This window comes from Saccoglossus kowalevskii, chromosome 2, assembly GCF_978046115.1.
Source record: "Saccoglossus kowalevskii chromosome 2, keSacKowa6.1, whole genome shotgun sequence".
In the NCBI taxonomy this organism is placed as follows: Eukaryota; Metazoa; Hemichordata; class Enteropneusta; family Harrimaniidae; genus Saccoglossus; species Saccoglossus kowalevskii.
The window spans coordinates 36,909,544-36,931,650 of record NC_140642.1 but is presented as its reverse complement, the minus strand read 5'-3'; the positions used below and the strand labels follow the sequence as shown (position 1 = coordinate 36,931,650).

Below are 22,107 nucleotides of genomic sequence, written 5' to 3'. Positions count from 1 at the left end.
TGTGTGGTGGTAACAAATATTATTTCTATTTGAACCCAATTATTTGTGAATAATATTCAATAGTGAAGAGGAATTGCAAGAAAACTGCATTTTCTGGCATATTTGGTCCATCTATATGCACACTGATACAGATATACATGTTCTCGCTAAAGATAAAAAATATGGCAATAGCATTCATTGGACAATGGCTACATCAACTGCTAGTGTGCATGGAAACTGGTAAGAAAAAAAAGACGATAAATTCAAAACCAGTTATAAGGTTTAAAATTATCACTTTAATACTAAATTTCTTGCATAACCAGACAAAAAGCTTACGCTATACAATACATACATTACCAATATTGAATTTTACAATTTATACCAATAGCACAAGGTGTGCAATTTCCTTGAAAAAAATACCAGAATTTCATCTGTTACAAGACATTTTTTTTAAAAAGACAATTTCATGTCAATAGATCAATTATGTTATTCAAGAAAGACTTGAAAAGTAACGATTGTAAAAAGAAGAAAACTGACAAAGTTGCAAAGTGCAAAGACAACATGGTGATCAATTCATAACTTGGAAGGTTTCTTCACAGCAATGGTAGATTTCCGTGACTAGAAAACTACTTATGAAGTATTACAAATTGCCATTATTATTGAAGTGAAATAAATATGAAGGGTGTACTTAAATGAACATGCCAGGTAAAACAGAAACTCAGAAATTTAATAATTCTGAGTGAAACTATTTTGAAGTACCATGTGATTAAGTGATGTGATGTCAACAAAACATGTTTTCATACCCAGTGTTATAATACATCCATCACAGGGTACTCAGTATATGTCAATTGCTTTAAAATCTATAAAAGCTTCATCTTGGCAAAACCTGAATCACCTACAGCGCAGTGGTTGTTGGAATAACCCCATTATCGGTAAACTAAAGTTCAAATCCTATCTAGGAGTTGATAGGCTTGTCTTTGACTGGGCCTGGTTGATGGGCCAGGATATCACATTAAATTGCCCTACAGCCTTTGAGATAGGAAGATGGTCATGTGGGTTTCACACAGTCCAAAACATGGTACGGTATATGGTTACTGTGAAATATGAACATGACAAAAAAAGAGAGACAACAGTAATATTCAAATGTCTGGTACCTGTCACCTGGCACAAAAATATAAAAAAAAATTTCAAATGTGATCACCAGGGAGACCCATATAGGAAGACGGTTATTAAAGAGTTGAGGAAAAATTGATAATATCAATAATGTAGGTGATGATATAAATATATATCTGAATCCCTATAACATTTGTAGAATGCCATATTTATTAAAACCGTCATGCATTCATGCCTTTGAATTCACTGCATAATACAATTGCATATAAATAAATTTCTTTATCTCAAATATTACAAAGATACAGTGAGATATAATAAACATTTATATAAGTGTAAAGTTCAACATTTGCTATGTTATCTGTAACATAACTAGCCTAGGCATTTCCATCAAATCTCTATTGCATAAGCCATATAAACTGTATGTTTATTCTCATCCCATTGTTCCTCTACAGTGTCTAGTTGACAAGTCTCTGGATTAGATAATTGCATGGGTGTTATCTGAGTGCATCAATTGCTTCCACTAGTTGCACAGATAATGAATATAATGGATGGTTCTCTGGTAGTTGATTCACAATATGGCCAATCAATATGGCAGTGTCAGTAAGTGGTATGTTAACATTCCTCACATCTGATTCATCCTGAAATGTAAGACAAAAGCCGATGTATCAGTTTATTATTTATATGTATAGTCCTTACTTTCTACTAGTATGTTCAGTTAAAGTATCAGATGGTAAAGAAACACGTTGTAGCAATGGGATCTCATCTTGAAGGCAATGATGCAGTGAGATGTAGTGACTATCACCAAATTTCCTGCCCTCAAATGGTGACATCATAAAAAAAAATACTAATGGCGAAAACAAAATGATTAATGCGAGTCCAACAAACTGGTTATTGATAATAAGTTTTTTATGAAACTGACTGAAGGTAACTCTTCAACAAGCCACTCGGAGGCTCAACTCAGCGTAAGATTTCATCACAACTTTGGAATGTAGCACTTAACACATGTGAATTGTGAGCTTGCGAGTTCTAAACTGCTAAGCAGTTTGTTTTTGTATGAAGTGTCCAAATATAATACAATCAACTGAATACAACTTGAGATGGTGGCTTACCAATCCTTTAATCCAGGCGACAAGGGGCACAGGAAGACGAGACAACTTTTCAACATGTGCAGCATCAGGATTGACCACTAAATGTGCCAATCTGTAGCCAACTATACGTAGTAATAACACACCCATCTCAGCATGCTCATGAACTGTATGAAGAACCTAGTAACAATAACATATAGATATGGGTAAGTAACAGATTAAAGTGATAGGCAAGAAATCACACAACATGTAAGGAACTATTAATCCATGCAGTATTTTAACTCAGCATGAAAAATAACAATCATTCAAAAATTGTTGTGTGATGATTCACATACATGCATGTCATTCATATTTAACATTTTTTGGAACATTTTCTATAGGATTCCAAGTAAACACATTATATCATGGATAATACTAATATTCAAAATTCTTCCATTTTTGTGGCAGTCATATGTAGCCCCATAACACTACATATCATTTTGTCAGCATAGGTCACTAAACAAAATTCTGAGAACCAATTGTAGACTATTAAAAAAACAAAACATTTTTAATCAAATTTCAAGTTTGTTTTGAGAAAAACTTATTTCGGTGACCATAAATTATTTTTTCAGTATTTCAATCAGTAGAGTAAACCAATCTCTATTGCTGGATTTTGAGGATTTTTTTTTAATGGTAGCGATTTAAAGAAACAATTGATCTCTCACCTCTTGTGCCATGGCATCATAACCACTACCATATAACTGGTAAACATAATGTCTTTTCAATAAATCCACATCTACATTTAAAGCCATGCCGAGCTGTATTATTGTTAATGGCCATTCTAATGACACATGTCTTGTACTGCTATCTTCCATCAACTCTACGGTTCCCACTGAGGCGGTAATCACTCTGCATAGAAACTGACAACAAACACAATAGAGGCAATACATTCATTATAATCTGGCTGCTATTAATCATATCTCTCTCATGACTTGACCACAATAAATAATTTAAAACATTTGCAACGTTTGATCTGTAGATGAATCTTGGGAAACATATTATCGGTATAACTGGTTTATGAGATTCAATTGCAATTAAAATAACAGGTGCATAACACAAATACATGTACTGTAGTTTCAACATTTGAGACAGGCTTCTTGCAGAAATCAGCCGGTATATCCCTAGCTATCACTATTGAAGTGTTACTCCAATGCTTTAAGATGGCAAATGTATGAATTTCACAAAACCAGTACAATTATTTTTTATTTGATGACAAAGGAGTTTACCTCAGTTTTATCTCTATGTCATTCTATACGTCACAGCAATTTTATCAAATTGTTCTCCCAAAATGGGCACCCTCTTAACTCTGAAGTCCTCACAATACAAGTAATAAAGTGATATATTTAATTACCTTCTGTCTTGAATTGAGAAGCGACACATCCACATCATGCGACGGCAATGGTGGGTTGGAGTTCAAGTCTTTAAACAATGCATTCCTTCCTTTTGAATTAAACAGTGACAGTGGTTTGACTGATCTCATGTAGAATGCCAGTACACTGTTTAATATTGTACACAGCTGTTTATGTAAATCTACCAGTGCATAATTACACAGTGGTTGATCTATGGCAAGCTCTGCTATTGATGTGGGTCCCTCTATCTTTTCCCAATTATCTTCTATCTCAAATGTTGGCACAATAGACGCCTCAGGTTCAATCTAAAGAAGGTATTTATATTCACAAAGAAGCAATTAATAAAGCAATAACGCATGAGAAAAACTGTACACCTTCTCTGGCATGTTGACAATTTATTAATGTTTGGATGAAACTTCTATGTGGCACTATGATTTAAGTAAAATGATTTTTGTCCCATTGCAATACATGATAAGAGAGAGAAAACAACAGCACCCTCTATGACTGGGTGTACATGAACAGCCATCATATACCGTATTTATCCGGGTATAAGCCCAGGGTCTTGAACATGAAAAATTACCAAAAAGAAGGGGTGGGCGTTTGCCAGGATATCCCCGGCAAAAAAACTGAAAATTCGCGAAAATCGGCAACACGCAGTTCGATCGAACTGCGGACGGGAATAGAACGGCAAATGAAAACATGCAACGAAAATAAATGAACAATATGCAACACTAGAAGTAGAACAAAAATAATGTATTGCTTATAATGTGACAAAAAACCAGAAATAATAAAAATCGACAGTGAGGAATCATTTGAATTAGGATTTTCTCGCCGACAAACACGCGTGAACTCAAAATTAATTAAAATGTCAGGGGTTCAACTGCGTAAAATGATTTCCGGTCTCGACAAATTACACATCAACCGTCATACAAGATCAATAATAATTTACAAATTTACACAGTAAAAATTATAAAAATTCATAGCTGTTTGAAAAAAACTTCTCAGATCCTTATTTTGTACGTTCATTGCCATCTTTGTCAAACTCAAAACCCTCAAAGTCCAAGTCGGCGTCACTGTAGCCGTCGAACAAAATCCCTACAACTTATTCCTGAAGTTCGTCGATATCGTCCCACACAATTTGGACTTAGCACTTTTAATCCACGGATTTCGCAGTCTGTCAGCTTGGCACTTTTCATTCATGTCTAATCATAATAAAGAGACAAGAAAAATTGGGTCGCTCTGCTGCGATGGCACACGATGCTTTTGTTTACAGTCTAGCAATCGTCTTTGACCTTTATGCATCTGCTTTACTGATTGGCTAATAATGACATCACTACTAGTATTTCATCATAAAGGTCAAATCGTGACATTGCTTTTTTATCAGACTCAACGCTTATTAATCGCGGTGGACTTGAAATAGGAAGTTTTTTTTTATCCAACGACAGAAGAATGTTTTCATGATGGTGATGAAAGATGGTAAAAAAGTTGGCAGTCTTCGGCCTAACATTGCAAAATTGCTGACCCCAGTTATGGATTCGCAAGCTGCTACAAAATATTTTATAAAGCCAAAATAACGTGATTTCAACCACTCTCCCAGGTACGGGTTGCTACAATATTGCAACATTGGTTTCATTGTCGACGGCGCTAAAGCCGATCGAGTGCGACACTTGCGGCTCTCCTTTTACGATTTGCCTGAATCGTTTCTAAGTTACTAAGGAAGCACAAACCAAACGGCTGGCCATTTTTAGGGCCACGACATATTTTAAAAAGAGAACTACCGTTTCTGCTTTAATATATATTTTTATAGACTTGCTGACTGTTATGATTCAGAACGCGCTGCCCTGAAGGCAGAAAGCTGTCACAGATATTTTGCGTTCACCCCTTGTTCTACGCAGTTAAATTTTTTTATAAGTATCACGACAGTCTTCAAGAAAGTCAACTGTTAATACAACCACAGTCAACAAATAGAAAATAGTTTTTTTTTTGTAGAAAAAGACCCCCTGGGCATGTGCCCGGATATGACCTCAACTCCTTTATTGTGTCAAAAGTGGGGGGTGGGCGTTTGCCCAGGCATGGGCTCTTACCCGGATAAGTACGGTAGGTTGTTTACAATATCTGCTCTTATAAGCAATACAACCACTATACATAGAACATACTATTTTCATTGGACCCCCCCCCCCCTCCTCCTCTTCCCAAGGTAACATACTTTAGTACAGCGTTAGCGGAAAAGAAAGGTACATTTACCTGATATATCTTGGAAATTAAATCACAAACAATATCCATAAACTTGGGTAGGGCAGTTTCACTTAAACCAATATCCTAGAAATATGATAAAATATGACATTTGGTAAAAGCATTCCAGATTACCTAAAAAAGTTTTGATATTCGGTTTTTAATACACATGACTTTACAAGTATGGTGGAATCTTACCCTTCTACATAGTCTGTCTTTAGGCGCTTTCCCCACTTTCTCCATTAGATAGGCAGCACTGGAGACTTTCTTGACTAGGAATGTATGCCACATCATATATGCAATACCTACAACAATAACAACAGTATTACAGTCACCTCAAGAAAGAACTGCAGAATGTTTGCACTTTGTTTTCAACACACAAGACAACACACCCTGAAAAGAACACATGATTTACTGAATTCCCACCTCACCTCAACAATATATTTATGTCTCAGTTATTTATTATGGGATTCTAGGATCAGGTTTTATATAAACTATAGGAATACCTATAATAATCTACTATAAGCAATAAAATGAGATTTACCATGTTGCAAGACTGTATTTTTAATAGAATTTAAATGTAATAATGCTTCTTGTAAATATTCAGTAATCTGAAAATGGAACACATCAAAAAATAAAATAAAAATATGCACAGATGCAAATGACAATTGGTAGATTGATGATACTTGTAGTGAATTACATAAACCATGAAAAGTACATTTTGTATATGTAATGCTTTCAAACTTTATACTTGAAATTGACCTTTCAAGTATCTACACAGTGTTACTTAAGCAATAACCCCCGCCGAAGGCGGGTATACCACGAGATATTGCACAATTCACGACATATAGGCACTGCGGCTCGTGCATATATGGAGTGAATTGTGCAATATCAAGTGGTATACCCAACTTCGGCGGGGGTTATTGCTATTATATTATACCAGTATATTTACAATTCGATAAAACAAGTAAAAAAAGAGTTTACTTTCATCTACTAAAAGATCATGATTATGGCCCTTGAACATGAATATTTATAAGAATAGTATGTAGTTGTACGCTGAATGCATACAAAAATTACATGCGCAACACAGTTCAAATTGAATACAAACTAATTTTTATTCCACATGAAAAAGAAACATATCCACGTTGAATAGAGCAGCGTAAACATACAAATTAGCATAACAAAGGATGACCTTTATGACCTTTTACTGACGTGCAACGCGATTTGAAATACAGGGTCGTGTACAGTTTGGATCATTTAAACAATGGATTTTCCACGTTTTCATTCCGGTTTTTGTACAATTTGGACTGTAATTTGCCCATTGAAAGTACAGTTGTGAAATAAACCGGTTTTGTGACTCATCATACTACTTGTAACTGTGGATATTTGACGTTCAGCGGTACTTGGTTCGACCGAAATTTGAGACGCGGCGGGACGCGGTGTATCATGTACGGCGACCGGCACAGCGACCTCAGTTTCAACATCTGACCTGGATACCTTTGGTATAACCAGTTTTGTGACAGTATGACTGACAAGTTTTGTCGTTGTTCTGGGGTAAGTTTGATGGTGTAAGATTGAATTTTCGCATCGTTTTTGTGACACTACCATGATAGATATGCCTTGTCTCAACTCCAGCCGAAAGACTTTGCACGCCGTCGCTCTAATACAGTGGTTGGTGTACACTCGACACAAATCTATAGCTTTCAAAATTACCTTCATCATCTCCTGTAATTTATTTACCCATAGTGGAGAATTACAATACCATATATCGTCGTCGAATCCTGCGTTGTCCTGTGTTTTTTGAAACAGATGACAATTACCCGGGTGCACTGCAATTTTGTCAGCTGCCGCAACCGGACACCGGATGTTATTGGTGGCATACATTTTTGCCTGTGACTCATAGTTTTTTGCATTTTTATGTCATTAAATCCCTCAATTATATCTTGTACTTAAAGATCATGTTTTCTTTGTTGGAAGTTCGCAATCCATCTCAAAGTAACAACACTGAGAACATAGCGTTCTGGCGTTCGTGTAGGCACCTCACGGTGTTGAGTAGTGGTTTAGATTTGTGTGGCGAACGACAATCACCCAACGACCGACGCTCACAACTTGGATCCCACCATTAACAAAAAGCAATATTATAGTTATATAACTTTTCAGATGTTTTTAATTCAGTATTTTTTTCAATATTCTTCCAAAATTCAACCACTATATTTCCCTAAAAATCAAATAATACCGGTTTTATGTATTTCCGTATTAAACCTGTAGTCAATTCATGTTCCAGGGCCACTTGGTTTAGCCGTGCATTATCAGCCAATATACCATGGATTGCATATGCAAATCTTGTGTTTGGACCAATCAAATCAATGGATTAACACCATCAATATACTGGTATAATATAATACTTGATATGAAGTAACTACCGATAACTCAGTTTCACTTAACAAACTTGGAATATGATGTGCTACTTTATGTTATCACAATATTCCCAAATACTGACTATAGTTACTCTTACCTCTGTCTGTTTATTCCATGATACAATATATTCCCATGTACAGTGTGCATAGAGTAAATCAGGTTGTAAACTAATAGGAAATCTTTTGCGTAACGATGACAAAAGACCTAGAAGCAACAGAATGGATCAGTTATAATACGATAAATGTTTTTTTTTCACAAATTCAAATAACAGGCAGCTTTGGCAGTGTGACTGTCTATACAGGTGAATTGGCATAATGTGGACTCGACAAGCTTTTATGATAACCACTTCAGATAAAATGATTACTAGTGAATAGCTGCAGTGAAATACTCTGAATACACCAAAGTATACAGAGTTAATGAAGTTCTATTGTTCAAAATTCAGCAATTCAAGTTCAAAATAAGCAATGGGTAATTGCATGCCTTCAGTTTGCTTGATTTAATAGTTAATTACAATGAGGATCCCATACCAGAAATTTGATTTAACTCGTCTTGAACAGCTGTGTCTTTGGTTACCATGGGAACATATGATGCATGTTTCTCAAAGCTGTTAGTCATGGGATGGATGGAGTCTAGTATAGTGTGGGGAACACAGTATTTGGCAACCCACCTTGCAATCACTTCGGCAACTATACCTGTAAACAAAGATGGAATAGGGGATGATCAAATGATTTATTTTGTTCCTGACATAATCATAGTTGGTAGCTTGGAATTGGAAAGTAGGAAGTTTGACATTATCAACATGCAGAACTAGATCATAGACCTAACACAAAGCTCATACATTAGGATTAAACCTCACTCGATTTGATCAATGATAAAAATCATTATTACCATGGACACACATTCTTTAATGATAGTTTTACAACACAATAGTTAGACTGGCTGCAGACAGGATGACTAGTTCCTCTGACTGAATCCAGTCTGTACCCCAGTGTACCATGATATAATCTGTGGACAATTCACTATGCCTGTACCCCAGTGTACCATGATATAATCTGTGGACAATTCACTATGCTTACCCCAGTGTACCATGATATAATCTGTGGACAATTCACTATGCTTACCCTTTCCTCCATTTAAAAACTTATGCACACTGTACCCCAGTGTACCATGATATAATCTGTGGACAATTCACTATGCTTACCCCAGTGTACCATGATATAATCTGTAGACAATTCACTATGCTTACCCCAGTGTACCATGATATAATCTGTGGACAATTCACTATGCTTACCCCAGTGTACCATGATATAATCTGTGGACAATTCACTATGCTTACCCTTTCCTCCATTTAAAAACTTATGCACACTGTACCCCAGTGTACCATGATATAATCTGTGGACAATTCACTATGCTTACCCCAGTGTACCATGATATAATCTGTGGACAATTCACTATGCTTACCCCAGTGTACCATGATATAATCTGTGGACAATTCACTATGCTTACCCCAGTGTACCATGATATAATCTGTGGACAATTCACTATGCTTACCCCAGTGTACCATGATATAATCTGTGGACAATTCACTATGCTTACCCCAGTGTACCATGATATAATCTGTGAACAATTCACTATGCTTACCCCAGTGTACCATGATATAATCTGTGGACAATTCACTATGCTTACCCCAGTGTACCATGATATAATCTGTGAACAATTCACTATGCTTACCCCAGTGTACCATGATATAATCTGTGGACAATTCACTATGCTTACCCCAGTGTACCATGATATAATCTGTGGACAATTCACTATGCTTACCCCAGTGTACCATGATATAATCTGTGAACAATTCACTATGCTTACCCCAGTGTACCATGATATAATCTGTGGACAATTCACTATGCTTACCCCAGTGTACCATGATATAATCTGTGAACAATTCACTATGCTTACCCCAGTGTACCATGATATAATCTGTGGACAATTCACTATGCTTACCCCAGTGTACCATGATATAATCTGTGGACAATTCACTATGCTTACCCCAGTGTACCATGATATAATCTGTGGACAATTCACTATGCTTACCCCAGTGTACCATGATATAATCTGTGGACAATTCACTATGCTTACCCCAGTGTACCATGATATAATCTGTGGACAATTCACTATGCTTACCCCAGTGTACCATGATATAATCTGTGGACAATTCACTATGCTTACCCCAGTGTACCATGATATAATCTGTGGACAATTCACTATGCTTACCCCAGTGTACCATGATATAATCTGTGGACAATTCACTATGCTTACCCCAGTGTACCATGATATAATCTGTGGACAATTCACTATGCTTACCCCAGTGTACCATGATATAATCTGTGGACAATTCACTATGCTTACCCCAGTGTACCATGATATAATCTGTGGACAATTCACTATGCTTACCCCAGTGTACCATGATATAATCTGTGGACAATTCACTATGCTTACCCCAGTGTACCATGATATAATCTGTGGACAATTCACTATGCTTACCCCAGTGTACCATGATATAATCTGTGGACAATTCACTATGCTTACCCCAGTGTACCATGATATAATCTGTGGACAATTCACTATGCTTACCCCAGTGTACCATGATATAATCTGTGGACAATTCACTATGCTTACCCCAGTGTACCATGATATAATCTGTGGACAATTCACTATGCTTACCCCAGTGTACCATGATATAATCTGTGGACAATTCACTATGCTTACCCCAGTGTACCATGATATAATCTGTGGACAATTCACTATGCTTACCCCAGTGTACCATGATATAATCTGTGGACAATTCACTATGCTTACCCCAGTGTACCATGATATAATCTGTGGACAATTCACTATGCTTACCCCAGTGTACCATGATATAATCTGTGGACAATTCACTATGCTTACCCCAGTGTACCATGATATAATCTGTGGACAATTCACTATGCTTACCCCAGTGTACCATGATATAATCTGTGGACAATTCACTATGCTTACCCCAGTGTACCATGATATAATCTGTGGACAATTCACTATGCTTACCCCAGTGTACCATGATATAATCTGTGGACAATTCACTATGCTTACCCCAGTGTACCATGATATAATCTGTGGACAATTCACTATGCTTACCCCAGTGTACCATGATATAATCTGTGGACAATTCACTATGCTTACCCCAGTGTACCATGATATAATCTGTGGACAATTCACTATGCTTACCCCAGTGTACCATGATATAATCTGTGGACAATTCACTATGCTTACCCCAGTGTACCATGATATAATCTGTGGACAATTCACTATGCTTACCCTTTCCTCCATTTAAAAACTTATGCACACTGTACCCCAGTGTACCATGATATAATCTGTGGACAATTCACTATGCTTACCCCAGTGTACCATGATATAATCTGTGAACAATTCACTATGCTTACCCCAGTGTACCATGATATAATCTGTGAACAATTCACTATGCTTACCCCAGTGTACCATGATATAATCTGTGGACAATTCACTATGCTTACCCCAGTGTACCATGATATAATCTGTGGACAATTCACTATGCTTACCCCAGTGTACCATGATATAATCTGTGGACAATTCACTATGCTTACCCCAGTGTACCATGATATAATCTGTGGACAATTCACTATGCTTACCCCAGTGTACCATGATATAATCTGTGGACAATTCACTATGCTTACCCCAGTGTACCATGATATAATCTGTGGACAATTCACTATGCTTACCCCAGTGTACCATGATATAATCTGTGGACAATTCACTATGCTTACCCCAGTGTACCATGATATAATCTGTGGACAATTCACTATGCTTACCCCAGTGTACCATGATATAATCTGTGGACAATTCACTATGCTTACCCCAGTGTACCATGATATAATCTGTGGACAATTCACTATGCTTACCCCAGTGTACCATGATATAATCTGTGGACAATTCACTATGCTTACCCCAGTGTACCATGATATAATCTGTGGACAATTCACTATGCTTACCCCAGTGTACCATGATATAATCTGTGGACAATTCACTATGCTTACCCCAGTGTACCATGATATAATCTGTGGACAATTCACTATGCTTACCCCAGTGTACCATGATATAATCTGTGGACAATTCACTATGCTTACCCCAGTGTACCATGATATAATCTGTGGACAATTCACTATGCTTACCCCAGTGTACCATGATATAATCTGTGGACAATTCACTATGCTTACCCCAGTGTACCATGATATAATCTGTGGACAATTCACTATGCTTACCCCAGTGTACCATGATATAATCTGTGGACAATTCACTATGCTTACCCCAGTGTACCATGATATAATCTGTGGACAATTCACTATGCTTACCCCAGTGTACCATGATATAATCTGTGGACAATTCACTATGCTTACCCCAGTGTACCATGATATAATCTGTGGACAATTCACTATGCTTACCCCAGTGTACCATGATATAATCTGTGGACAATTCACTATGCTTACCCCAGTGTACCATGATATAATCTGTGGACAATTCACTATGCTTACCCCAGTGTACCATGATATAATCTGTGGACAATTCACTATGCTTACCCTTTCCTCCATTTAAAAACTTATGCACAGATATATCCAAATCTTCTGAGTTTATTGATAATGCAAAGTCTTGACTTGAAGTCCATGCTTTTGTGGATGAACTCGCTTGATTTCGAGCAATCTAGTAAAAATAAAAAATGAGTTTAAAAATCCTGAAACTGAGCATCTTTATTGTATATCAGCTCAAACAACCTGCAGGCATGTAAATTTCATATACCGGTACTGTATGCACATTTATCTTAGCAAATTGTCAATTAGTTTTTGATCAGTAGAAAATAAATGCACTTTTTGTATCAAAATAGTTTTACTTACTTTGGATGGTTTTGTTAGTAATAGACATTTAACTGTGGTCACATCTTCTAATTGATGTACTAATAAATTCCACAGCTCCATGTCTACAGATATGCTGACCCAACCTTCCGATATAAGAGATTCTGTGTCAGGTGACTTATCAGAAGACTTATCCGGAGACTTGTCAGGTGATGGGTCAGGCGACTTGTCAGGTGATGCAACAGAACATTCCATTTCACTTTCATCACAATCTTTTTCAGTTTCTTCGTCAAGATGTTTCTCCTCCACATCCTGAAATGGTGAAAAACAATCTTTTTATTGTGACAGAATTTATAGGTGGCAATTCTTTTGCATGATTTCGAACAATCCAACACTTACGTACCTTTCTTTTTCCAGATGAGTTATGATCTCGAAAAACCATTCCCATAGCAACACTTCTTGTAACCATGGCAGCAGTGAGAGCAGCACCCACGTTAGTTGACTGACTAAGGATATCTCTGATGGACTGCCACCACGGTGACACTGCATCAACTGGAGGTTTAGTTTGCTTCTCATCCACCATGTGACATATGTCATAGATCAACTCTTTTAAATATTGTAATGATGACAGATCATTGTAATAATGGTGTTCAGTTGATAACCATAGACACAGAAGAGTTGACTGAAGAGATAAAAATATATGTTACATGACGATTGCAACCATTTGTAAGCAATGTTAAATGTATAAACTACATTGTATATGCTAATGTGAAAGCTTGTAATACCTCTAGAATGATCAGCCGTTAATAAATCAATAAATAAGCTGCTTTCTATGAATGGTACTTGTATCACATTGTTCATTACACTATGATTGTTCCAGTTAGTTTGGTTTTACAACCCAAATATATAATGTGTAATTGCTATGTGATTTAAGGTTATTTTCTGTAGTTCTTTTCTGTAGTTCTGTAGTTCATGACGGCTTGAAATTAACAAATTTGTTTGGCAGTCTAATAGCTGGAAGTCACAAAGTAATATTGGGTAGTTCATCTGCCATGCAGAATAGTGTCAATAGAAATAAATGAATGTAATTGTGCTTCATTTGGGTTGGTACAATCATAATTTGGAGAATTAAAAATTTGTTTATTTAGAAAGCAAAGTAGTTTCTAGTAATCCAATTGGCTTTCTAATTTTCGAAAAATGTTAATTTGATGCCCTGATCAGTAAATAATCACATCATATTAAAGCTGCCTCTCGGCTGAGATAGCTCTGCTGTTAGCATTGCACATTTCAATTAAAGAACAGAAGATATCATTAGAAAATTAACAAATCTGAGAGAGGTCTACCTGGGGTACCAATATGTATATGTATAGTATCAAAGCAAGTGGAATTGCTGTTCTCAACAAGAAGTTGAAAATATCACTTTTTACCAAAAATAATCATAAAAATCAAGGAATTTAAGATATCATTACGAAATGAAAAATCTGAGTGTGATCTACATGTAGCTATATGTATCATATCAAAGCAATCGGACTTGCGATATTCAACAAGAAGTAACAAATATCACTTTTTACTACTAAAAAAGAAAAAAATATTCATCAAAACTAGAGAATTAAAGATATCAAATCTAAGAGAGGACTGCCTAAGGTACATGTACACAAAGTATCAAAGCAATAAGAATTGTTATTTTCAAAAAGAAGTACCGATAGCTGACAGACAATGACTCATATAATAAGCTCAGCTTGACAAAGTCTATAGCGGAGCTAAAAATGTGATACTACATTTTACACTGAATCACTACTGGTATATGTTGTGTTTCAAACTTGTGTCATAGAGAACTGGAGTGTTTATTGCTTTAACTGATAATAACATAACTACACATACCATGAGTGTGTTGGCTGACAGTCCAACACTTTTTATTGCCATGCTCACGTCATTTACAGAACTTGATCCAGCCAGTACATTACCGAATAAAAATACCCCTATATAAAGCAAGAAATTTCAAGTTAGAATGGTTAGTTATTATAATCTCCCAATCACAGGTAAGTTAGTAAGTTTTTTTCTGTTTTGCATGAAATGTATACAAGGCTCATAATTAACAGTAGCCTAAGGGACACAGACTACCTATCGTCTCAGAAATAATCAACAGAATTTGCAATTCAAAATGATGACTAGAAATTTGAAAATGTCATAAACATAATATTGAGTTGTCTACCCTATATAAGTACACCTACATAAACATTAACAATAAACAATTACTGACCCAATTGCACATGTTGTTCCTCTGACAAGTTTTCAAAAAGATACACTGGAATCTGAGACATAGATGCACTGGTACTGCTTTCTTCTACAGCATTGTCATCATTATCATTGTCATCATCAGAATGTTTAACTATATCACCATGGTGATAGCAATTCATATCAAAACAACTAATAAAGCCAGCTGTATCCAGGATGTGGTCTTCTTGGAAGTGTACTCTCGGTCGATGGCTATCTTGTTGGTAATCATTCAAGAGATTTAGTAAATATTCCACTTCTGATTTTGTACAGTTCAGAACTGATATCAAGTCCTACAGGAAATGAAATGAAACATTTGTACAGTATCTTCAATATTAACTTGTACATGTATAATCATACTTACTTACCTGGCCTTAATATTCAGTATACACACGTGTTAGCAATGGATTTCATTGGGGGAATGTGAGATGACACACGATGAAAAGCACATCATAAAACAAATATTAAGTTACTGTAAAATACTTTACTTCAGCTGGAATTAATATTCGCTAAAAAAACATTTTGAGTGTTTTGTATGGAATTTATTTTGACTGATTTTTGACGAATTGAATGTAAAATATAGGGGAAAAGGTATATTAGCTGGGTTTTGACTGAATAATTCCTTCAGCAAAAATAAGTTGCAAGTGAAAATAAAGTATTTTACAGTAATCTAGGATTTGATTCTCAAACTTAACTACCTTTACTTACTTTACTAACATTTTCAAAATGGTTACTGATGCACTTACTGTTTTTGTTTTTTTTGTCACACGCTTTGCATGTTCATTAATTCATTAATTCATTCATTAATTTGTTGTGTTCAAGCAAAATTAAAAAAGTTAGTTTATAATCACTAACCTGTTCAATGCCTTGTGTAGCACCATCAGGTGACTGTGCTGTCATCTTTATTGCCTTGTCAATTGCATTATATGAATAGAGTAACTGTAGTTGTACATTACAGTAACGTAATAAGCATTTACTTTCATAATCTCTGCTTTCAACATCTTGTGAGTTGATCTGTTCAGCGACATCACTCACTATTCTCATTATCAAAGCTGGTTTTAAACCAATTTTAGCAGATAATATCCTTTCTAATGCCTGCAAAAAAAACAACTTATTACTGGTATGATAGTCATTCTTCTTAGGTTAAAATAGTATAGCATTACACTAGACATAACATGTGAGGTATGGCAATGGCATACAAAAAACAAATGAAAACTGAGAATATTTGAATCTTCAGAATGAGGACTCTCAAAATAAAACATATCATTGCTGTGACACATGCCCTGTCATGCAATAGTAAACAAAATTGAAATTAATTGGATAGTGAAACAAATGCATGTGTGACATAATGTGTAGTTTGTAAGTGATTGGTCAAACCATGTTGATAAATCACTCTGGAATAACAAAATGGCTACCAGTTGGCCATTTTTAATTTGATCTAAAAACAAATGACAAGCACCAAGGTACCATTATGTTCCATGTATGCGTAAAATTTGTTGATGTATGACCAGGGATTAAGTACAACATTTGTCATTTATCAACCATTTGTAATCCAATTTTCAGAACAAAGTGACATGCATCAAGACAAAATCCATCAATACATAACTACAGAATGAAATCTGGTTCTAGAATGGCAGAATTGCTTGATTTTGGTAAAATGGCCAACACATGGCTATCTTGCATGTGCATATATATTAATTCCATGATGTATAACATATATGTGAATTGAATGTGATTGAACCAGGCATGTCTGAGGTAAAGAGTAGATGCATAGAGTTGATTCATACATCCCTATTTCAGGCAACTAATGAATCATGTGAAAAAAACACATAAAATCATGGATGGCATTATGAAAACAAGTATTCCTGCAAACCCATGTACATTGGGTTTAACCATTTTCTATAATTAGTATACTGTACATACTTCAGTGTTTAATTCATTACCTGTTGCCGTAGTGATGCTATTTTCATATCTAGTAATGTATGCACTAATGATTCTTCATCTACAATGAAAATACACATACTAAAATTAAATCAAAGAAAGCTTAGAAAAAAACTCCTGTGTGGGAAGGATATTGAAGGCATGAAGTACAAATAAGAAATACTCAGTATTTACTATATTAGGTAGTCAGTAAGCACATAATATACCCTGAACTAAACATGTATATGGCTGTGTACATATGTACCAAGTTTCATTGAAATCTGATCAGTAGTTGATATATACAAGGAATAGGTCAAAAATGGCTACATAATATGCAAATTATGTCGATAATAAGCAAGAATTTTAATCAAAAACATCTGATATGAACTTCATCCCGGAGCATCTACGCACATGGCTAATTAATATGCAATTTAGGTCAATAATATGCACAGGAGTGAAAAATTGACAAATTAACATTCAAATAAATAATAAGTAGAGAAGTAAATAAAAAAAATATCCCTTACATATACATTTGAAATTCATGTCACCATCATGGATGCAACGTGCAATACAACAATGTAGATTTTTCGACATTCTTAACATCCAATGATTTCTCTATCTATCCGGTATGATAATTCATGACAATTACCTCATGCATAAACATACCAAGACTGTCAACAGCACTGCCATCAACATATACTTACCTTTCTGTATCTCCTGGTTATTAAGATAGGATATCACTTTCTTGAGTAGATGTAAATCTCTGGCACGTTTACTATTTTTGTCACTTAAAGCTAAATGAAATGGTACTGTAAATGTTCTAATATAACCATCAGGCTGGATAAGACAACACTGGTAAGGCGGTGGATTTGCTGTCTTAGCTGTACTTCTATTCAAACCCATGATGTAATACCCTGGACACAGAAACCTAGGGACATAAACAAAATACTATGTATATACAACACTGTCCATGCATGACAAGAAAGCAGTCATTGCAACAGAATTTTGAATGAAACTGTTGTCTCAAGTGTTCATATACTTCAGTAAATGGTTTCCAATTTTACTAGAGAGTTAGTTCGTGAACATTGTCGTGATTTGATCAAACCATTCAGTGATGTGGTTCTATCCCATACAAGTACCATAGTCAAACCATTCAGTGATATGGTTCTATCCCATACAAGTACCATAGTCAAACCATTCAGTGATGTGGTTCTATCCATTACAAGTACCATAGTCAAACCATTCAGTGATATGGTTCTATCCCATACAAGTACCATGATCAAACCATTCAGTGATATGGTTCTATTCCATACAAGTACCATAGTCAAACCATTCAGTGATATGGTTCTATCCCATACAAGTACCATAGTCAAACCATTCAGTGATATGGTTCTATCCCATACAAGTACCATGGTCAAACCATTCAGTGATATGGTTCTATCCCATACAAGTACCATAGTCAAACCATTCAGTGATATGGTTCTATCCCATACAAGTACCATGGTCAAACCATTCAGTGATATGGTTCTATCCCATACAAGTACCATGATCAAACCATTCAGTGATATGGTTCTATCCCATACAAGTACCATAGTCAAACCATTCAGTGATATGGTTCTATCCCATACAAGTACCATAGTCAAACCATTCAGTGATATGGTTCTATCCCATACAAGTACCATGGTCAAACCATTCAGTGATATGGTTCTATCCCATACAAGTACCATGATCAAACCATTCAGTGATATGGTTCTATCCCATACAAGTACCATAGTCAAACCATTCAGTGATATGATTCTATCCCATACAAGTACCATAGTCAAACCATTCAGTGATATGGTTCAATCCCATACAAGTACCATAGTCAAACCATTCAGTGATATGGTACTATCCCATGCAAGTACCATAGTCAAACCATTCAGTGATATGGTTCTATCCCATACAAGTACCATGATCAAACCATTCAGTGATATGGTTCTATCCCATACAAGTACCATAGTCAAACCATTCAGTGATATGGTTCTATCCCATACAAGTACATGTACCATGATCAAACCATTCAGTGATATGGTACTATCCCATACAAGTACCATAGTCAAACCATTCAGTGATATGGTTCTATCCCATACAAGTACCATGGTCAAACCATTCAGTGATATGGTTCTATCCCATACAAGTACCATGATCAAACCATTCAGTGATATGGTACTATCCCATACAAGTACCATGGTCAAACCATTCAGTGATATGGTTCTATCCCATACAAGTACCATAGTCAAACCATTCAGTGATATGGTACTATCCCATACAAGTACCATGGTCAAACCATTCAGTGATATGGTTCTATCCCATACAAGTACCATGATCAAACCATTCAGTGATATGGTACTATCCCATACAAGTACCATGATCAAACCATTCAGTGATATGGTTCTTTCCCATACAAGTACCATAGTCAAACCATTCAGTGATGTGGTTCTATCCCATACAAGTACCATAGTCAAACCATTCAGTGATATGGTTCTATCCCATACAAGTACCATGGTCAAACCATTCAGTGATATGGTTCTATCCCATACAAGTACCATGATCAAACCATTCAGTGATATGGTACTATCCCATACAAGTACCATGGTCAAACCATTCAGTGATATGGTTCTATCCCATACAAGTACTATGGTCAAACCATTCAGTGATATGGTTCTATCCCATACAAGTACCATAGTCAAACCATTCAGTGATATGGTTCTATCCCATACAAGTACCATAGTCAAACCATTCAGTGATATGGTTCTATCCCATACAAGTACCATGATCAAACCATTCAGTGATATGGTACTATCCCATACAAGTACCATAGTCAAACCATTCAGTGATATGGTTCTATTCCATACAAGTACCATAGTCAAACCATTCAGTGATATGGTTCTATCCCATGCAAGTACCATAGTCAAACCATTCAGTGATATGATTCTATCCCATACAAGTACCATAGTCAAACCATTCAGTGATATGGTTCTATCCCATACAAGTACCATAGTCAAACCATTCAGTGATATGGTTCTATCCCATACAAGTACCATAGTCAAACCATTCAGTGATATGGTTCTATCCCATACAAGTACCATGGTCAAACCATTCAGTGATGTGGTTCTATCCCATACAAGTACCATAGTCAAACCATTCAGTGATATGGTTCTATCCCATACAAGTACCATAGTCAAACCATTCAGTGATATGGTTCTATTCCATACAAGTACCATGGTCAAACCATACCAACCTCTTCATCAAAAAAGTTGAGCATTTCTAACCCATTGGATGGTCCATGTATGTGAAATGTCCAAGATACATTGTCGTATGGAAAATGACTTGAAAAGCCTAGTTGACTTGACAGGTGTACAAAATACAGGTATGTACGACCTAGAAATAGTGCCGTATGCGAGTACCAAGTTGCGAGTCGCAAGTAGCAAAATATGCCATATGCTAGTGGTAAAAACGGCATATGCGAGTGGTAAAATGTATTGTTTGCTAGTAGCAAAAAAGCCCTATGCGAGGGGTAATACAAAGGCTTGTAACGTTTGCTTATAATATAACAACGTACGTTCAATTGTGTTTTATCACAGTAAAAACAAATATTTAGCATGGTTATGAAATGATGTGTACATGGCTGGTTAAGATTGGCATGATGCTGTTAAGGTTTTTACTTTAGGGGTGATTCATATATAAAAATAATGGTAGCAAATAGGTGTCAACGCGATCTAGCCTAGGTGTCAACGGGCGCACGCCGCCCTGTACTCAACATTACAGTCGACTAGTGTACGCGGATTACATTGCGAAGGTCGCAAATAAAAGCAGCTTTAACTACTATTTCCAGTGCTTTTTGTTTATTATTCATTTGAGTGTTTATATCAAAAAGTTTGTTCAGTCGCTTGCATAGAATCGATGTTTGCTCTTCACGAAATTGCACAGGAAACGTGAAAACACAATAATTTAATCAAAGAAAGCTTAGAAAGAACTCCCATGTGCTGAGAGTATTGGAGACACATTAAATATAATTTGAAATTACTAAGCTGAAAACTAATTATGCAAATCAGAAAATTAATATGAACAGATTTGAGTGTAAAACTAATGAGGTCTGCGCAATATAACAGAAAATCTATGATCCAAGTTTAATTGAAATGTGATTAGAACCAAAAAATTATGAATTATTATGCTTATTAGGGAATTAATATGAACAGATTTTTACCCCAAACTAATTAGGTTTGTACATTGTCCTAGAGCATCTTTGTACTAAGTTTCATTGAAATGGAATAATTAGTACTTTAGAAATTGGTTAATTATGCAAATTAGGTAATTAATATGTACAGATTTTAACCCACAATTATCCAGGTCTGTCTATTGTCCTACAACATCCATGTACATTCATTGATATGTGATGTTTAGTACCTGAGATATCAGTGTGAAAGTTGGTTAATTATGCAAATTAGGTGATTAATATGCACAAATATTTACCAGAAACTAATTGGGTCTGCATAATTCTAGATTCATTGAAATGTGATGATTAGTACTTTAGATATCAGTAGAAAAGCTGAAAATTAATTATGCAAATTAGTTAATTAATATGCACAAGTATTTGCCCTAAAACTAATCAGGTCTCTGCATAGTCCTAAAGGATCTATGTACCAAGTTTCATTGAAATGCGATGATTAGTACTTGAGATACCCGAGGAAAAGCTGAAAATTAACTAATTATGCAAATTAGGTGATTAATTAATATGCACAA

The 22,107-nt window shown here is 35.7% G+C and overlaps 1 protein-coding gene across 1 annotated transcript in view; it reads right to left on the bottom strand.

Annotated features, from left to right (window-relative positions):
• Positions 1-252: 252 nt before the first annotated feature.
• LOC100369714 (rab3 GTPase-activating protein non-catalytic subunit-like) overlaps positions 253-22,107 on the bottom strand; it is a 55,700-nt gene continuing 33,845 nt past the window's right edge. The window contains exons 13-29 of the mRNA XM_085495162.1: positions 18,030-18,253; positions 17,349-17,407; positions 16,261-16,500; positions 15,392-15,698; positions 15,013-15,110; positions 13,535-13,813; positions 13,174-13,443; positions 12,862-12,982; positions 8,743-8,907; positions 8,313-8,419; positions 6,342-6,408; positions 5,996-6,102; positions 5,810-5,884; positions 3,568-3,870; positions 2,882-3,076; positions 2,202-2,357; positions 253-1,730 (exon numbers count right to left, since the gene is read on the bottom strand). Coding sequence (XP_085351288.1) covers positions 1,587-1,730; positions 2,202-2,357; positions 2,882-3,076; positions 3,568-3,870; positions 5,810-5,884; positions 5,996-6,102; positions 6,342-6,408; positions 8,313-8,419; positions 8,743-8,907; positions 12,862-12,982; positions 13,174-13,443; positions 13,535-13,813; positions 15,013-15,110; positions 15,392-15,698; positions 16,261-16,500; positions 17,349-17,407; positions 18,030-18,253 — 2,917 coding nt within the window. The 3' untranslated portion in view covers positions 253-1,586. The remainder of the gene's footprint in view (positions 1,731-2,201; positions 2,358-2,881; positions 3,077-3,567; positions 3,871-5,809; positions 5,885-5,995; positions 6,103-6,341; positions 6,409-8,312; positions 8,420-8,742; positions 8,908-12,861; positions 12,983-13,173; positions 13,444-13,534; positions 13,814-15,012; positions 15,111-15,391; positions 15,699-16,260; positions 16,501-17,348; positions 17,408-18,029; positions 18,254-22,107) is intronic.